This window comes from Chenopodium quinoa, unplaced genomic scaffold, assembly GCF_001683475.1.
Source record: "Chenopodium quinoa cultivar QQ74 unplaced genomic scaffold, ASM168347v1, whole genome shotgun sequence".
In the NCBI taxonomy this organism is placed as follows: Eukaryota; Viridiplantae; Streptophyta; class Magnoliopsida; order Caryophyllales; family Amaranthaceae; genus Chenopodium; species Chenopodium quinoa.
In genome coordinates, this window is record NW_018744813.1 from 2,500,045 (window position 1) to 2,518,241 (window position 18,197).

The window sequence follows — 18,197 nt, forward strand, 5'->3', positions numbered from 1 at the left end:
TATTGACTTGGATGTATAATGTGACCTATTAATTATCTTAGCTTATACAACAAAAATGCTCTGGCCAATTCTAGCCATAACTTATAATCACTCAAATTGTTTTCTGCGGTTTAGATGGGTATATTGTTTAGGTTTCTAAGAAAAGAAAATATGTTGTGGTTACGGTGATGGCAACAATTGTTGGTGTTTGTGGTTTTTCTTTACATTTATTTACAAAAAAGGGGATGCTTGCTAATTATACAATCTTTCCTAATTAAATAATTAAAGCTTTTTAAAGTTCTTATGATTTTAGTTGTTTAAGTGTGCCCTTTTTTTTGTGTTCAAGTCTTTTTAAAACTTGGTGTCATGCAATGGTACATCTGAGGATCATGATTTCTAAGGCTTTGGTTTAGAACCATTAGTTCTACAATCTTTTACAGTTTTCATTTTTGTCTTTATGTAGATTAAATTTGAGCACATACTATTGAAGTAGAAATTCTGTATTTTTGTTATAGATTTGTGATGCCTGGTTTCTGTTTTGTTTGTAAGTGATTTGAATCGCGTTTTTTTATTTCCTTGTGCTGCACAAGCTGCTGTAAGTTTACATGTGCTGCTTGCTTACTATTATTTGTTGTCAATATAGTCATGCTTTAGTGTTTTTTTTTTAGTTGTGATTATTTTCTATTCTTATATATATTGCTGTTTTCATATATATACATTTACATAATCTCATGTTGTTATTCTCTTTAATTGTTAACCGTCTAAGCAAGTTTTTAGTTATTTGTATGCTTTGTTTATGCAGAAACCTATATTTGTTGTAGGCTTAATATATATGTACCAATTGTTTTGGTTGAGTTTGTTAGCTGTAAGAGCTTGTGTCCCTAAATTGTTGGTCTTATTTTAAAGTATGTGTTGTCATTAGGAGGCTTTCTAGATTAGGTGAATAGCATGTTTTAAGTTTGGCTGGGATGTTGGACTGCAATGTAAGGTTATCATTGCTCTACCTGGATCCTACTCTAGCCCACCTTATGATGTAATACATTGATCGTTCGCACAGGTTTTGGGGTCAGAACCACTCAAAGTGGCCATTTCTTTCCAGAGCTTACTCAACCAGGTTGTTGGGTTTCTTAAGGTTACCGGCTCCGACCTATAGCATGGCAGGCGATGATGGGAATGCTGTCAACATAGAGTTGGTCACTGATTGTATCCTGTCACCTTATATCTTTGAAGGTGGTGTGGATGCTACATTGGATGCCTCTCGTGAACATGTTGCTGAGCAAACTATCCTCTTTCTGAGAGCACAATATGGGATGCATATTGTTGACATCACTTCAGAGAATATTTATAAGCTGGATCAGTGTGCTTTTTTGTATGAAATGAAGCACATTGCCTTGGAGTCACTCAACAAGCCCACATCTAATGGTCGATCTAAGTGTCATGCGATATCTGTTAAGAAACAAAGTGCCAACTGCATCACCATTGACTACATTGATGTCCTGCGGGTCGTTGCAGTAGGAACTAAGGCTAGAGTTTCTGGCGTAGAAGTGGCTGAGCTAGCCGCGGATAAGTGGGTGTCCTGGCTGACAATATACACTCCTTCCAGTGTTGGAATGGAGTGCATTTGTATCTCCCTCAATGGGACTTGTAAGGGTGCAAAGCAAGATGCTGCAAATAGAGGCGTGAAGTTTCTGCGCAGTTTTTTCAATGTGGACATCGTTGACCTGAACTACGGCTATGCTGTTTATTCTGGCATCAAGTGTTCATTGGCCAGGGAAAGTTACATGGCTGTAAGGGAACGTGCTCTCGGAAAACAAGGGGAATTGCATTTGGCTCCCTTTCTTGGTGAAATTAACTGTTTGACACCCAAGTCTGGTGACAACAAGATCCCAACTCCTACACCCCCTCCGGCCGCCCCTCGCAAGCCAAGGGCTTCCTCTTCTTTTGGCAACAGGCCTCGGGCACATTCAGCTTCGATTCCAAGTGATATATCTGTTCCAGTCCCAGCTGATTTAGGATTAGTTTTTAAGCGCAGGAAGACTTAAATTAGTTTACTTTTATCCATGTGGTATCTACGCAACTATGTTTATGCTGCTGATTAAATATTTTGTGGGCACAACCACTAAGGTTTCTATGTAGCTTTTGTTTGCTTTATTTATGCCTTATTTTGCTAGACTATGGGATGTAAGAATTTCACTTGCAGCAGCTATGTTTTATGTAATGCACTGTTCTCATTTGAAGTGAATGAAATTATCGATGTTATATTTGGTTGGAAATTTTGATTGCTCATTCTTAATTTACAAATGTCAATTGTTTGGTGCTTCATACCATGTTTAACTAGCCTTGCTAAGCATGAATTCATGCTTTACTTGCAGGCCTCAGTCACATATACTATTGCTACAAGAGAAGTTTTAGACAGGAGTAGCTTTTTAAATGGGTATGTACATTTTAACCAAGGGGTGGGGAAACAAATTAAGAAGTGAAAAAAAGGTATTTAAGTCTAAGGAGATTTTGTATTGGGATTGGAATTGCACTTAAGACCATTACGGCCATTACTCTTATGAATAATATATGAACACTTTGCCTTCCAGATAAGCAGGAAGAATATGCAAATTATGTTAGGAAACGTTCTAGCAAGCGTTCACAAGTGATTGATGCTCATTCTGAGCCAGTTTCAGTTAGGTTAGAATATGTGTGAAAATCTGTTATCTGTATTATATACTATGGATAAGTTTTGACTTGAGGATTTGTTTTTGCATTTGTGAATTTAGTGAGGTAGGCGAAACCAGTGCACAGGGAGCTCTGCGAAATTCAGGCACCCAATCAACATCTTCCAAAACAAAACCAAAAAAAAAAGTAAGCAAGAAGACTTTCCTTATGTTTTTGAATTTGCAAATTGTAGCTAACAATCTTCATTTGGGATTCTTAATAGAAACAAAGACTATTGCTTGTGATACCTTACATGCAACATCAAGCCTTTCAATAGATAGCTCAGTAAGGTTGTGACATCTTTGCTTTTTGAGTATGTCTATTTTAATCTTGTAGGCATGTTTGCATTAACCTTTCCTTTGTTCTTTGTGTATTTAGTGAGTTTGGCGAAACCAGTGCACAAGGCGCGCTGAGAAACACCAACAAAAACAAAAAACAAGTAAAAAAAAAAAAAAAAAACAAAGCCAGCCAAAAAAGAAAAAACCAGTGAGTTTTTAGTTGTTTTTACCTTATATTCTCCAATGTTAGTAAGAATATCATATTTAGTGTTCTATTTTCTAGAGGACCCGACTGCTGCTATTGGCCAACCACTGCCATTGGCCCCTTTACAATTGGAAGCGCCTCATTATTGTCTAAAATGTGGAGCTAAGAAGTTTCAATACGAGTGGCTTCACTTTTGTTGTGGCAATGGGAGTATTAGAGTTGCTACAAATGATATTCCTCCTGAACTTCATCGGCTTTTCACATCTCAAGATGAAGATTCATTGAATTTCAGAAAATATGCTCGTATGTATAACAATTTGTTTGCATTTTGCTCACTTGGAGGCAAAACTAATGCTAGCTCTGAGAAAGGGATCTTCGTCTTCTTACTACATGGTCAGATTTATCACCACTTGCCAGATTTGCTACCTGAAAATGAAGTTCCTAAGTACTTGCAACTTTATTTTTATGATGCACAGTTTGAAGCTGCACGCAGAACGAAATTTTTTTCCTGAATTTAGAGAAGATATAGTGAACATTCTTATGCGTGTGTTTAGTGCAAATCCTTATGCTCGCTTCTTTAGATCATTACGAGAGCTCACTATAACTGAAACTACACAAATAATCATTAATTAGAGCACAGTTTTAGATCAACGTGTGTATAATGCACCTTCCACTAATGAAGTTGCTGCTATATGGCCAGAGAGTGTTTCTTCCAGTCAATCTAATAGTCCATACATAGTTGTACCAGGCAAATCCAACGAGTCTCATCGAATATATCACTATTATGGATGCTATGATCCATTGCAATATCCTCCTCTATTCCCATCTGGTGATTGTGGTTGGGGCACAGGGTCTTAGAAAGGATTTCGTAAATGCATAGCAGCAGGCCTTAATGGAGGTTGACCCTGTTTCTTCATGTGATGTTCATACTGAAGAGGATTTGCTGGCAGAGGAAGCAAGACATTTCTACATAATGACTTATTTTGATTCCATAGTTCAATACTTTTCCTTACTTACATAGCCAGATTAATAAGCAAGTTTTTTAAAAAAATACAGGTGCATCAGACAATTCAGGGAGCTCTAGAAGACATGTATCCCCCCGGGAATACTATTCCTACAAGATACAAATAAGGCCAGGAAACATGCTTCTTTTGGGAGGGCGTTGTTTTCAACAATACATTGTGGATATTTACGTTAAAATTGAAAACACAAGGCTTGATTTTTTTAGGCAAAATCAGCAGACAATCAGAGTTGATTTGTATCAAGGCATTTTGGATACAGTTGAAGATGGAAAGACAAGAGCCAACAACATTGGCCGACGAGTTATACTGCCTCCCACCTTCATCATTGGTCCACGGGACATGAAGCGAAGGTACTTAAATGCCATGGCTCTTGTACAACGCTTTGGGAAGCCTGATTTGTTTGTGACAATGAAGCGTAATGCCAAATGACCTGAGATAGCAGCTGAGCTAGCTCCTGGAGAAGGTGCATGTGATCGCTCAAATATTGTTGCTCGGGTTTTCAGAGCAAAGTTAATTGCTCTGAAAAAAAATAATGGAAGATATAGTCTTTGGCAAAGTTGCAGCTATGGTATATGTTGTGGAGTTTCAAAAGAGGGGCCTGCCCCATGCTCACTTCCTGATTATCTTAGAAGATGCATACAATTTAAAGGGACCTTCTGATTATGACAAATTCGTTACTGCAGAAATCCCTTCACTTGAATGTCCTCAGTTACGCAAAATTGTTCTTGGCCATATGATGCATGGTCCATGCGGCATTTTAAATCCTAAATGTACATGCATGATAAAAGAACATGGCAGTGAAGTTATCTGTAAGTACAGCTACCCTAAGCCATATTTAGAAGAGACCACGACAAATGAAGATGGTTTTCCAATGTACAGAAGAAGGAACACTGGTGAACATGTACGCATTCATGGTGCCTATCTTGATAACCGCTGGGTTATACCTTATAATCCATACTTATCTATGCTATTCGACTTCCATTTAAATGTTGAAGTCTGCTCCACCATTCAAGCGGTCAAATACCTGTACAAGTATGTGTACAAGGTCATGACCGTGTCTCTTTCAATGTTGTTGGCCAACAAAATCAAGGTGTTTATGAGATTAATGATTTCCAGTCTGGTAGATGGGTTTCACCATGTGAGGCAGCTTGGAGAATTTTTGGGTTTGACCTCTTTGAGATGACTCCTTCTGTGCAGCTTCTTCCAGTCCACTTGCCAAATATGCAAACTATTTATATGAGGTCTCATGAGCAACTAAATGTTGTTGTACAAGATGAAAAGAGAAGCACTACTGCCTTGACAGAATTCTTAAGACTAAATGCAACCATCCCTGGAGGCACAAGATATCGGTATACATAAATAATTGCACATTATAGATGGGAAGCGAGCAAGAAAGTGTGGGTTAAAAGAAGCTACAAAAAAAATGTTGGCCGGATGGCTTTTGTGAGCCAAGCAGAAGGAGAACGCTTCTTATTGCGTTTATTGCTTAGCAAAGTCATTAGCCCTGTCTCATTTGATCATCATAAAACTGTAAATGGAGTGCTCTACTCTACCTTCCAAGAAGCTGCAATCAAACTTGGGTTATTTCTGGAAGACAATGCAGTCACTTTATGTTTTAAAGAAGCATCGGAAGCACAGATGCCTTCAGCATTGAGGCAGCTTTTTGCAACTGTGTTGATCTTCTGCCAACCAAGCAACCCAAATGCTCTCTGGCTGAAGTTTTATGCTTCACTCTTGAAGATTTTTAGCATCAAAATCCTAACTATCCCGATAAAGTTATGGAGTTAATTGTAAGGGATCTTGAGAAAAACTTAGAAGCCATGGGGAAGTCATTAGAAGATTTTGGCTTAGACCATTTGTTTAAAGAAGCAAGCAATGAAATACGCATTACAAAGGATATTGAGGATGCACTTGAAGCACCTATTCCTCTAGAGTGCATTGATTGTCGAGAGAAGCTCAACGAAGCTCAAGCGAATGCATTCAATAGCATTATGGCTCATGTTAATGAAGAGAAGCCTGGTTGTTTCTTTGTCGATGGTCCAGGTGGAACAGGAAAAACATTTCTTTACAATGCTTTGTGTGCTGAGGTATGCTTAGCAGGCAAGATTGTGCTGCCAACAGCGACATCAGGTATCGCTGCTTCTAATATTCCCTCTGGCAGAACATCTCATTCTAGATTTAAGATTCCACTAGATTCATAAATGTCACTTGCTTATGATGTCCCAAAATAAGGAAGCTTAGTTTCTTTGATCAAGGCAAATGCTCTAATAATTTGGGATGAAGCTTCCATGGCTCGCAAAGAGAACATAGAATATTTGGATTTGTTGTTGCGCGATCTTTGCCACCCTAATCAGCCGTTTGGTGGCAAGGTAATTGTCTTCAGAGGAGATTTCAGGCAAGTTCTGCCTATGTTGCCCCGTCGTTCCAAAAGAGAAGTTGTTGGTGTTAGTGTAGTCAGCTCATACATTTGGCCTCTTTTAGTCAAATTTCGGCTAACAGAGAACATTAGAGCTAAAGAAGACTTGCCCTACTCTGCTTTCCTCCTAGCCTTGGGGAATGGCCAACTACAATCAGATTAAAGTGCTTATGTTCAGCTGTCTGAACACATAGTTCAGAACATAGATGCATATGAGAATCCAATTTCTGTTTTAACTGCAACGATTTTCCCAGAAATCTCTAATCCAACATTTGATAATGGCATATTCAATGAAAGAGGAATCCTCACACCAATGAATGAGGGAGTTGATGCCATAAATGACTATTTGATTGAGCGCTTTCCTGGCATACCTACTGTCTATTTAAGCTACAACTCAATCCTTGATGATAGCTGCAGCCTCTATCCAACAGAATTCTAAAACACACTTTCCCCAGGAGGGATGAGTGCACATCAACTTGTGCTTACGGTTAACAGCTCTGTAGTTTTATTACGAAATCTGGCACCATCTAAAGGAATGTGTAATGGTACTCGCCTAATCTGTAGGCACTTCCTTCCTAATTTAATTATTTGTGAAATAGCAAGTCGACATTACAAAGGAACGTTTTATTTTGTTCCCCGTGTAAACTTAAGGCCTTTAGCTTCTTCTAAGTACACTTTCCAGTTTGAACGGAAACAATTCCTTCTCAAACTCAGCTTTGCTATGACTATAAACAAGTCTCAAGGGCAGACTCTCAATCGTGTTTTAGTGTACCTTCCACAACCGTGCTTCTCACATGGTCAGTTGTATGTTGCTCTCTCACGTGCAAAAAAATCTAAAGAGGTGACAGTGTATACAGCTCAGCTGTCCGGTTCTGTTTCATCAACAACTATTCAGAATATCGTATCTTATGATGTTTTGAGGCTAGCCAATATCATCTAACTAGATTCATTCTAGATAAGGTTGGGCTTATGACACACACTCTTTTATATATACATCTGCAGCAATTTGGTTGTCAACTATCATATTATATGAAGGCTTATGTTTATATCTTTGTTTTGCAGTTGTTCCAGAGATTAGTAATGCATATTTCTCCTTCAGGATAGGCTTTAGTACGTGCAGTTCGTGCATATTGCAGTGGTTTTTCTTTGCAAAAACACGGATTGGTCTGACAAGTTTTACAAATTCTACCTTTAGTAGTTATTTTATAACAACATACTTTCTCCTACTCTTTTATAAAAGGAAAAATTATGAACATATGTTGTTATTTTTTTTGATGCCTTGGCCTTGCTATGCAGCAACAGCACATTGTTTGCAACTGTTTGTATATGGCGTAATTATTTTGATATATTTTTATTTACATATCTGATGTGGATCAAGAGGGAAATTCTTTTGAAGAGCCAATCATATTGGTTTTAAGGCCAATAGGGTTCGAGCTTGGAGTAAAGAATCAAGAATGGTTAACATGCGCAGCCATTGAAGAAGAAGTCAAGGACCAGTTGGGTTCCGACGACGGCAGCGGCGGCGACGCGCCGATATGGGTGCCACGCGCCGGCTCCCTAGCTCCGGCCTGAGTCCAGCTACACGGCGGTGGGGCGCGTGTCGATGATGGCGGCGCGTGAGGTGGTGGTTCGGCGGCAGTACGAAAAGAAAGATTTTCCTAACTTAGTTTTTTCTAGAGTTTTTGCTTGCAAGTTTTTACCTTTCACTTGAAAGGGTTTTTCTTGGTTTAAGCAATTAGGAATCTTCTTAATTTCTGTTATTTTATTTTAAAATAATTTCTAAGTCAATTAGGAATTGTTTTAAGAAGTTTTAGGTTAATTAGAACTAGTCTTATTACTAGTTTCCTAGTTCCATTAGAATTGGTTCTCCTATTCTATCTAGGATACTTGGGGATCAAGGCTAGGGTTTTTTCCTAGTTCGAATAGACTTAGGAATAGTTAGTTTTAGTCTATAAATAATGTAATTTTCGTGATTTTTGAAAAACATTCGAAAATCATTAAAATTCAAGTTAATTGTTTGTTTTGCTTAATTGCTTACAAATTCTTTTGCTAGTTTTCAATTCAAGGAGTTGTTTTGATAATTAGAACGTTCAATTCTTAGTTCTAGGAGTAGTCTAAGTTTTGTTCATCAAAGTACTTAGTTCCAGGAGTGGTCTAGGTAATTTGAGAGGCGTTGAATTCGTTCCAGGAGTGGTCGTTTTCAAAGTCATATCCGGTTTGTTATCTTTAAGTTGTTCGATTTTCTAACGAAATTCGAAGGGCTTGTGTTACTTGTGTGATTTTAGATTCTTTATTAAGTTAAGGGGTTTAAATCCACATCAATATCTCTCTTTTCATTATTTACCTAACATATAGTGTGAAATATAAAGGTACATACATTTCATACTAAGTTTATTATTATTATTTTTAAAAGGATATATTTGAAAGATCTTCCAGAAAGCAGCTTATATAATCACTTACTTCAAATTATATTGAACAAAATAATAAAGTAGAGAGTTTCAGCTAAAATCAAATACTATTTTTAGAGTTCCAAGGATTAGCAGATATGTTATCAAAAAGTTTTGCAATATTTATAAGTCCCAATAAAACTTCAGCATTGAAATATATGTTGGTTAACCAAGTATCATCATGGTATGTTTGTTTCCAGTGGACAATATACACTTTGGTTTTCCAGCCAATCAGAACACTTCCCCTTTTTTAAAAAAGTAAATTTAAATGCTTTCCTTGTTCTATTTAAGAGAACCTTGTTCATTTCAGAACGTTTGCCTCATTTCTCTGATAAAAATAGTATTTTTGTAGCTGGTTGCTCATACCTTTCTGCTGTTAAGGTATGTGCATTAATGTTTTTGTTTTCATGTCTTTACATCATTTAGTTCTTACTTGTCTTCATTTAATAGCATGCCTTCATTAATGGTGTTGATTGTTATTACTCAATTAGTATCTTTGTTGCACTTCTGTTCACTATGATGCTTCTATACTTTGTCACAATAAATGCTCCTCTGAATGCACACTGGTTGAATTACTAGGCCTGTACTGTTTCCAACTTAAAGCAAGTCTTCTTTAATTTAATTCACTATAAAAGATCTATATTTAAGATTCCTAGGTTGTTTACCAGTATATGGTTCATATGGTTTCTGTTAAGAACCACATTGCTATGTTTCTAACAGAATTCTCAACAACTTCTGTGTTTTATCTTCTATTGTCTGATAAAATTGCTAAGCTCATTTTGAAAGTGAAACTTAATTATTACCTCTGAATTTAGAAAATTTGTGTTGTTAAGGATGTATTTCATCTATCTAAGAAAATTTTCTGGAAAATCAAAACCCTGTGTCCTTTTCAGTTTTGGCCATATATGTGTTACATATTTCACTAATGCTAAAAAACATGTTGTTTGAAATGTGCAAGTTGTCTGAAATGAAAGAAGTTCTCTTAATATGCCAATCAAAACACTTCCCCTTTTTTAGAATTTTTTAATTATTTAGGTAATGTTAAAAAAACATGTTACTTGCACATTAGATATCAGACAACTTGATTTCTGAATAAACTTTTGAAGCATTTTAGAACAAGGTTCACTAATGACCACAATCAAATGATCCTATAAAGCCTATAAGATTGTTAATTTGTGTAAGATAACCTTTCCTTGTATGCAAATGAATTAGATGAAACCTCGATATGTGCCTCTAGATAAGCTAACTCCCAAAAACAAGAAGTACAAGATTAAAGTTAAGGTGAAGGAGAAGTCTCCTGCAAAATATCCAGAAGGCAAGAAGGCTTACCAAAAACTTGTGTTTGAAGACGATGAGGTATATATAATGCTCTGAATATTTGTTGTGTAATTAGCTAAAGAAGTTAGCATGTTCTAATTCATTTTTGTGTTATGCTGTTAGGGGAATGAAATGAGAGGAACCCTGTTTGAAGATGACATTGATAACTTTAAGACTGTTTTGGAACACCAGAAAGAGTACATCATATTAGATGCACCAATCAGGAATACCAATCCCATGTATCGTCACAAAGAAGGTGACTACTACCTGTCTTTTGGAGGCACAACTGCAATTCAATCACTCAATCCCAATCCAGGTCCTATTGTGCCAAAATACACTTCCATTGCTGAGGTCCCACCTACAAGCAGTGAAGATGATCGCTATGGTAATACATATTGTGTGTTTTTGTATTTATCTTTTTATTGCACCTTAGTTCTTAGCCCTTACTATGTGACTCATGTGTAGACATTCTTGGAGTCATTGTGCACTTGGAAGATACACGCAAGAAAAGGACGAGCAATGGCTATGAATTTGATGTACGAGACATTGTTGTTGTGGATGACAGTGTGCAAAGGTTTTTATACATTAACACATACATTCAAGCACATAATACTTATTTATATGTTCTCTTTTAATAGTGTTTGGTATATAAGCAGGATGGCCGATGCTCTTGTTATTTCTGTGTATGGAGAGCTGGCTACTAAAGAGTGTGCCAAATTAGCTGCTTGGTATGATTCTTTCATGGTTGTCGGTTTCCGGCATTTGAAAGCAGCCACTCATGGAGGTTAATTCAAACTCAAAATACTTTAATCATGTAACCTTTACTATATTATGCTTAATTTTTCATTTTACTTCATAGGATTCTCCTTGGCATCTTCTATGTCCACATTAATTGATCCTGAGCCAACTAGGCCTGAAGTTAATGCACTAAAAGCTTGGTAAGCTCATTAGATCTTCATAGTTAATTTGTTCCCTAGACATTTGAGTAATAGTTGTTGCTTTGCATGGGACAGGAAACTGGAAAATGAGGATCACCTTGCTTATCATGTGGCACATCAACTGCAGACCAGGGAAGTTAGCGGTGCAAATGTTCTTAATTCAGTTGAAGATCTAAAAAAGAAAACAATAATGAAACAAGCCCTTTTTATAGCTACAAATTAAATATGACATCCAATAAACCATTATGATGTTTATTTCTTCATTTACAGCCTCTGACAACTACTGCACATGAACGCCACTAGCTCAATGTCACAATACCGACTGCACGGAAGGAAGATGTTATTGCTTATGTTGGATGCAATGTTTATGGAAACCACTGTGACAATGTTGAAGCAGTTAAATTTTACTGCGATAAATGCAATGATACCTGCACTACAGAAAAGAGGTCAAGTAACCTCTCAGATAATCACAGCTTGCAGTCTGCTCTATTGCTAACTAAATTCATCTCCTTATAGGGTCAGCATCACCTTCTATGCGGCCGATGATACTGCAAGTATTCGGCTAACTTACTTTAAAACTTTCAAAATCCAAATCAAACAACACTTAAAACCTTCCCTTAGTTAAAATTAAAGGCTTATATATAGTTCTTTAAATTTTCTTCATAAAAACCTTAAAATACACTCTTATACATTAAATTACAGCAATTTTAGAGTTTAATAAAAATCTAAAAATTATTTAAAAACCCCTAATAATCTCCCTTTTTAATGAGTGATTAAACCCTCTTTATAAAACATCAAAAGTAGTACTTAGAAACTATTTCCAGCACTTAAACTTCAATAAAAACATATGTTTATGCTTAATTAACTTTCAACATAATTAATTTTATCAATCAAACTCAAGGATAATATTTTAAGTATAAAAAAACTTCGTTAAAATCAAAAACTGCCCGAAAATCATATTTAGAGGCTGAATTTGGCCATATGTTTTCCATGCCCGAAATTCACAATGTTTTCCAAAAACTGGGCCATATGTTTTCCATGCCCAAAAATGATGTTTCCACATGGAAAACACTACTTTTTGTCAAAATCGGATGAGTTCAGAATCTGATCGGGATTAAAACGGGATTAATATTAACGAACGGAAATCTAAAAATTAAAACCCGAATTTAAGTGTTCAAAATAATCTGGAATTAAGTTAAAATAATCATTAGTAATAATCACCAAAATTTCAAAACATCATTACTATAAAAGCCCTAAATCAATTGTTCATAAAAACCCTAAAATCATGATTTTCAATAATTAAAAACCCTAGGTTATAAAATTTACAAAATCTGAAAATTATGACACTTATAAAATCAGAAATTATAAAGTTTAATCATCAAAATACAATTTTATACTAATTAAATTAATTTTAACAATAAAATCAAAACCCATAAATCAATAATTATAATTACACAAATTAATAAAACTAAGGAGAAAGAAAATAAGACTAACCTTTTTGTGTGGAAAATTTTTGGGGATTCATGGGGTATTTATAGGAGAGAATTGTAGGGTAAATAGGAAGATTGGGCCTCATAAAAATAATGGGTCAATTAAGTAAACTAATGGGTTAGGCTTGTTTGATTGGACATAAATTGTAGAATAAAGGTGCATAAAATGATTTGTTCAAATAATTTTCGACCCAGATTAATAATTTGAAACTTTTGAAATTAAATTATGAAAAATAACAAGTAAATATTATAAATAAAATAAATTTTAATTTATAAAATATTTAAAAAATACGGGGGATTACAGGATCAGTGGTGTTAGATTTTCTAGTGGACTTTCCTATAGAAGACTGGACGCCAATACACGACAATGAGTTTCCACATGAAGACTTAATGGTCACTGAAGATGATACCTGGACCTGGTACTTCGATGGAGCCTCAAACCAAAAGGGATGTGGCGTTGAAGTATTACTAGTATCACCTAAAGAAGAGCATGTTCCAATCTCCATAAAGCTTGATTTCGACGTTACCAACAACGTTGTTGAATACGAAGCATGCGTGGTAGGTCTTGAAACAGCTTTGGCATTGGGAGTAAAAAAGTTACGGATATTCGAAGACTCTTCATTAATCATCAATCAAATTTCCAAGAGGTGGAAAGTAAGGAGCGAAAGTCTGGCCCCTTACCAAACCTATCTGGAAACCCTTACTAATCCGTTAGAGAAGGTAGAATACACATATCTACCAAGAGAAGAAAATCAATTTGCTGATGCCTTGGCAAGACTAGCCTCAATGGTTAGGATTCCTACGGAAATCGAGCAAATGCCTCTAACTACAGAAAAAAGGAACAAACCAGCATATATTCAAGCTATAGAAGATGATGAAGTAATCCAGGACGAAGAAGAAGAAGAAGAAGAAGAAGAAGAAGAAGAAGAAGAAGAAGAAGAAGAAGAAGAAGAAGAAGAAGAAAAAGAAGAAGAAGAAGAACCGTGGTATACAGATATACTCAATTATGTCACCAAAGGAGAATACCCTCCCCATGCTGACAAAAGAGCAAAACGAGCATTAAAACTCTTGGCTTCCCAATACGTACTCATAGACAACGAGCTACATAAAAGGGTACCTAAGGGTCGAGCTCTTTTATGTGTAGGAAAAAAGGATTCCCAAAGAGCAATGAGGATAGTCCACGAAGGAATTTGTGGAACTCACGTAAATGGCAAAATATTAGTCCAAATGATAATGCGAGAAGGATACTATTGGACTACAATGAATAGGGATTGCCATCAATACGTAAAAAGATGCCCTAAGTGCCAAATCAATGCCAATTTACAACACGTACCTCCATCCTTGCTCTACACCTACACGTCGCCATGGCCGTTCTCTACATGGGGAATTGACATCATCGGCAAAATCACTCCCCCAGGAACAGGAGGCCACGAATATATCCTAGTGGCAATTGATTACTTCACAAAGTGGGTTGAAGTACAATCATACGCTAAACTCACTGCAAAACATGTAGCACTCTTTATCGAAAGAAATATTATTTGTCGATACGGAGTCCAACATGAAATGATAAGTGACAATGGAACTCACTTTCAAGCCGAATGTGAAGAATTGCTACAAAAATATGGCATTCAAAATCATCATTCTTCCCCTTATAGACCTCAGGCAAATGGAGCAGTCGAAGCAGCAAATAAAAATCTAAAAACTATCATCGAGAAAATGACAGAAAATTACAAGTATTGGCCTGACAAACTTCACTTCGCATTGTGGGGTTACCGCACGTCAATTCGCACATCAACAGGAGATACGCCATTTTTCTTGGTTTATGGAATGGATGTCGTACAACCTGTCGAACTAGAGATTCCATCTCTACGCATCGCATTAGAAAGCAAACTCAATGAAGTTGAATAGACTAGGGCAAGATACGAAGAGCTAATTCTACTCGATGAAAAACGACTAGAAGCTCTACATCACACTCAATGTTACCAAACTCGTATGGCTAGGCATTTTAATAAGAAGGTCAAGACACGAAACATCAAAGTAGGAGACTTGGTGTTAAAAGCCTTAAGGAAAAACGTTTTAGATCCAAGAGGAAAATTAAGACCTAATTGGTCTGGACCCTACATTGTCAAAACAATCCTGTCAGGTGGTGCAGCAAAATTAACTGATATGGATGGCAATGAGTTCTCGAACATGACAAATCATGACCAACTTAAAAAATACTACCCATAATTACTTGAGTAGGATACTCAAGAGAGCTATGTTTGGCCTGATTCCTTAAGAAATGATACGTAGGCAACCCGTTACAGGTGCGGCCACTTTATTTTTTCAAATCTCGCATCCCAGACTTAATAAGAAATTCAACAGATATCAACGAAACATCGGCGTCACAGAAAAAATTTTGGCGCCAGCCGATGAACATCAGCGCCAGACGACAGCTTCCGTCGCCTGACGCCAGGCTGCCGTAGCTGGCGTCAGTCGCAGATTCGTGGCGCCAATTTACAGTAAAATATCTGGGAATATTTCGGTGTTTTTCGGAAAATTTTCGACTTCCGTACTCGAAAAAATTTCAGAAAAATTAATTCTTCGGCTTTCATTGCTTTAATAAAGTTAATTTAAAGTAAATAATTTAATTAAAAAGCTGGAATTTCATTAATAAAATAAATTACATTATTGATGGAATTTAAATAAAGCTTAAATAAATCAACTTTAAATTTAAAAACTAAGTCTAATAATTGGAAATTAAGCAATGCTCTTAATCTTTTTTCTCTTTCTTAGCCCTTTTCCAATCCTTGTCCGCATCTTCTTCCTCATCCATAACCTTAGCTAGTAGGCATCCTTTAGAGGACCTACATTCAATCTTGGAGTAAATAGTTTCCCCCTTAGCTAGGACCCTATGCTTCTTTTCTACCCAAGATTTCTTTTTTGTGGTGTCAGCTTTCCTTTTTCCTTTATCTTTTGCATTTCTCTTCTTCTTAGGCATTATAGGTGTTTTGAACTCAATTCTTTCACCCAAGCGTTCCTTAACAGGAATCACCTTGTCACCTAGACGACTCTTCAAATCAGTTTTACTCTGATTTTTCTTCACGTCCTTTGAGGATTTCTTTAGAAGCCACTTTTTCACATCATTGGGCAAAGGAGGAACCTTTTGGGTAATTACTTCCCATAAAGGTCTAGCACTCCAATAAGCATAAAATTTGTCTACTTCCTGGGAGACAGGGAACTCGTAGGGACGACGAAGATCACCGAAAGGAATAGTCTGAAGTAGGCCGTACTGTCTTTTTACCCTGCAAGGATAATAAAAAGTCATGCGGGACAAGCTTGGAAGACGGTAGAGAGGCTGTTTGTTGACACCAACCATCTTTTCTATTTTTCACCAAGGGATGACCCACTTAATGGAAAAATTACAAGACTCGAAGACCTTCTTTCATTCATGGCGCCCCATCTTAGAGAAGCGTTTCTTCCTTCTCACGAAGCAATTTGGCGTATACTTCTCAATGTTGTCCGGAGGGCTAATTAATTCCAGTCTTTCCATTAGCCACATCTGTAAAAATTGCAATGCAAATAAATTATTATTACTATACAAAAATATATTTTTGATTTCTGTAATTAAAAATATTATTTTTCTAGCTGTAATAAAATTGGAGAGCCCCGAAAAGGTGCTTTTGGATTTTCTTTAATTCAACAAGACTAAGCATAGTCTCTCCAACTATTAAGGGCATTGGATTTCTCCCAGATTCAATTTGTTCTAAAACAGTGGATATAATTGATTGACCCTCATTATTTTTACCACTAGTGAGAAAAAATTGATTAAGCATGCAAAAGAGGAAAGCCCTTCTTCTATAAACATGGAAAGATTCAGAATAAGGTCTATCAAAATAATGGCAAGCAAATTCTTTCAAATTAACTATGCTACCATATACTATTTTTTATAGATCTCTATCTTTTAAATTGAAGAAGCATTCAAAATCCTTACAATAATATTCGTTTATTCTAGGGATTACTACAAGATCTAGCGCAGGGAAGCCTAAAATAGCACCGAATTCTTCCAGCAAAGGGCTAATTTCATCATACCCTATTCTAAAGCAATGAGTATCTACATCCCAATATTCTAGAGCGGTATGAATAAAATCTGAATCAAGATCTACCCCTTTGACACCATAAATACCCCCCAAGTGAAACACATCTAATTCTTTTCTCTCCTTGGCATTAAGAGACCGACACCATTCATGAGTGTAGTTGGTAAAACTTTTGGAGACTAGAGACATGATGTTATTTTTCTAAAAGCTAAGAAAAATTTTAATTGCTGAAATTATGAAGAAAATCGGCTGGGCAGGGGGCTATTTATACACAAAATCGGCGTAGTTTTAATCCAGGAAGGATTCAGAGTCAGCGCTCATTAGCGCCAGACGCCAAATATTGGCGCCTAACGCCAGAGCTTGGCGCAAAACACTAAGTGTAGCGCCTGGCGCTACACCAAAACGCGTGGCACCAGCTGACACTAATATATCTTCGCGTACGAGCTTTCCAAAAAACCACGTTTTTGACCTGATTCGAGTCTGCTAATGACTTTACGGTTTCCTTATTCTTCTTTTATATTTTTTTTCTAAAAATACATTTATTCCTTCCTCTTAATTAATATAACTATTATATTAATTATAATATTTTTCGGATTTTATTTAGACTGACTTCCAAGTTTTTATAAATCCAATATTTTTTATATGACTTATTTTTCATTTTTCTTTTTTGGGGAGAAAGTCGGATACCCTCCATCAATAATAAAAATGACGAAATTTTTTGCGCAAATTTATTTTTCAAAAATTCTTTGCACACAAAAACATGCACATAACAATAATAAAAATGAAAAAACACGATAAATGATGAATAAACTCATAAAAGTATGTATATACAAAACATGTTTAAATAATGAGTCTAATTAAAGGCAAAGTTCTATACAAAGTTGAAATAAAATAATATAAAGCACAGGAGCAAACTACGGCGCCGAGGGACGTACACCCATCATCTCATAAAACTGCGTCGTGCGAGGAGTAACCTCTCCACCAGCTCCGGCTCCAGCTCCAGTCTCCTCAGGAGGAGGAAAACTCAGCACGAACCCGTCCACCCAAGATCAACCTGAGGCTGAGGCTGCGGAGGCTGATGCGATGAAGAGCCGAGGTAGCCTCTCCCTGGCCTACCGGCGCAGCATTTGCACCCTCAGATGAAGAGCCTGAGCCCTCTACCGCCTCGGTACGGGCAGCCTCATCAGAACAACCGCCCCGACCACCCGAACCAGTGCGGCGACGTCTCGAGCTAGACCTCGCCGGATCCCTCTGCACCTCAGGTCTCGTGCGGGTACGAGAAGGAATGGGCTGACCCTGCAAAAGAATCTAAGATCAGAAACA

The 18,197-nt window shown here is 36.7% G+C and overlaps 1 protein-coding gene across 1 annotated transcript; it reads left to right on the forward strand.

Moving 5' to 3' along the window:
• The first annotated feature begins 4,722 nt into the window (after positions 1 to 4,722).
• Positions 4,723 to 5,549, forward strand: LOC110704050. Its single transcript, XM_021881837.1, has 2 exons — positions 4,723 to 5,063; positions 5,186 to 5,549. The coding sequence occupies exons 1-2, from the start codon at positions 4,723 to 4,725 to the stop codon at positions 5,547 to 5,549; spliced, it is 705 nt and encodes a 234-aa protein (XP_021737529.1).
• Positions 5,550 to 18,197: the final 12,648 nt, after the last annotated feature.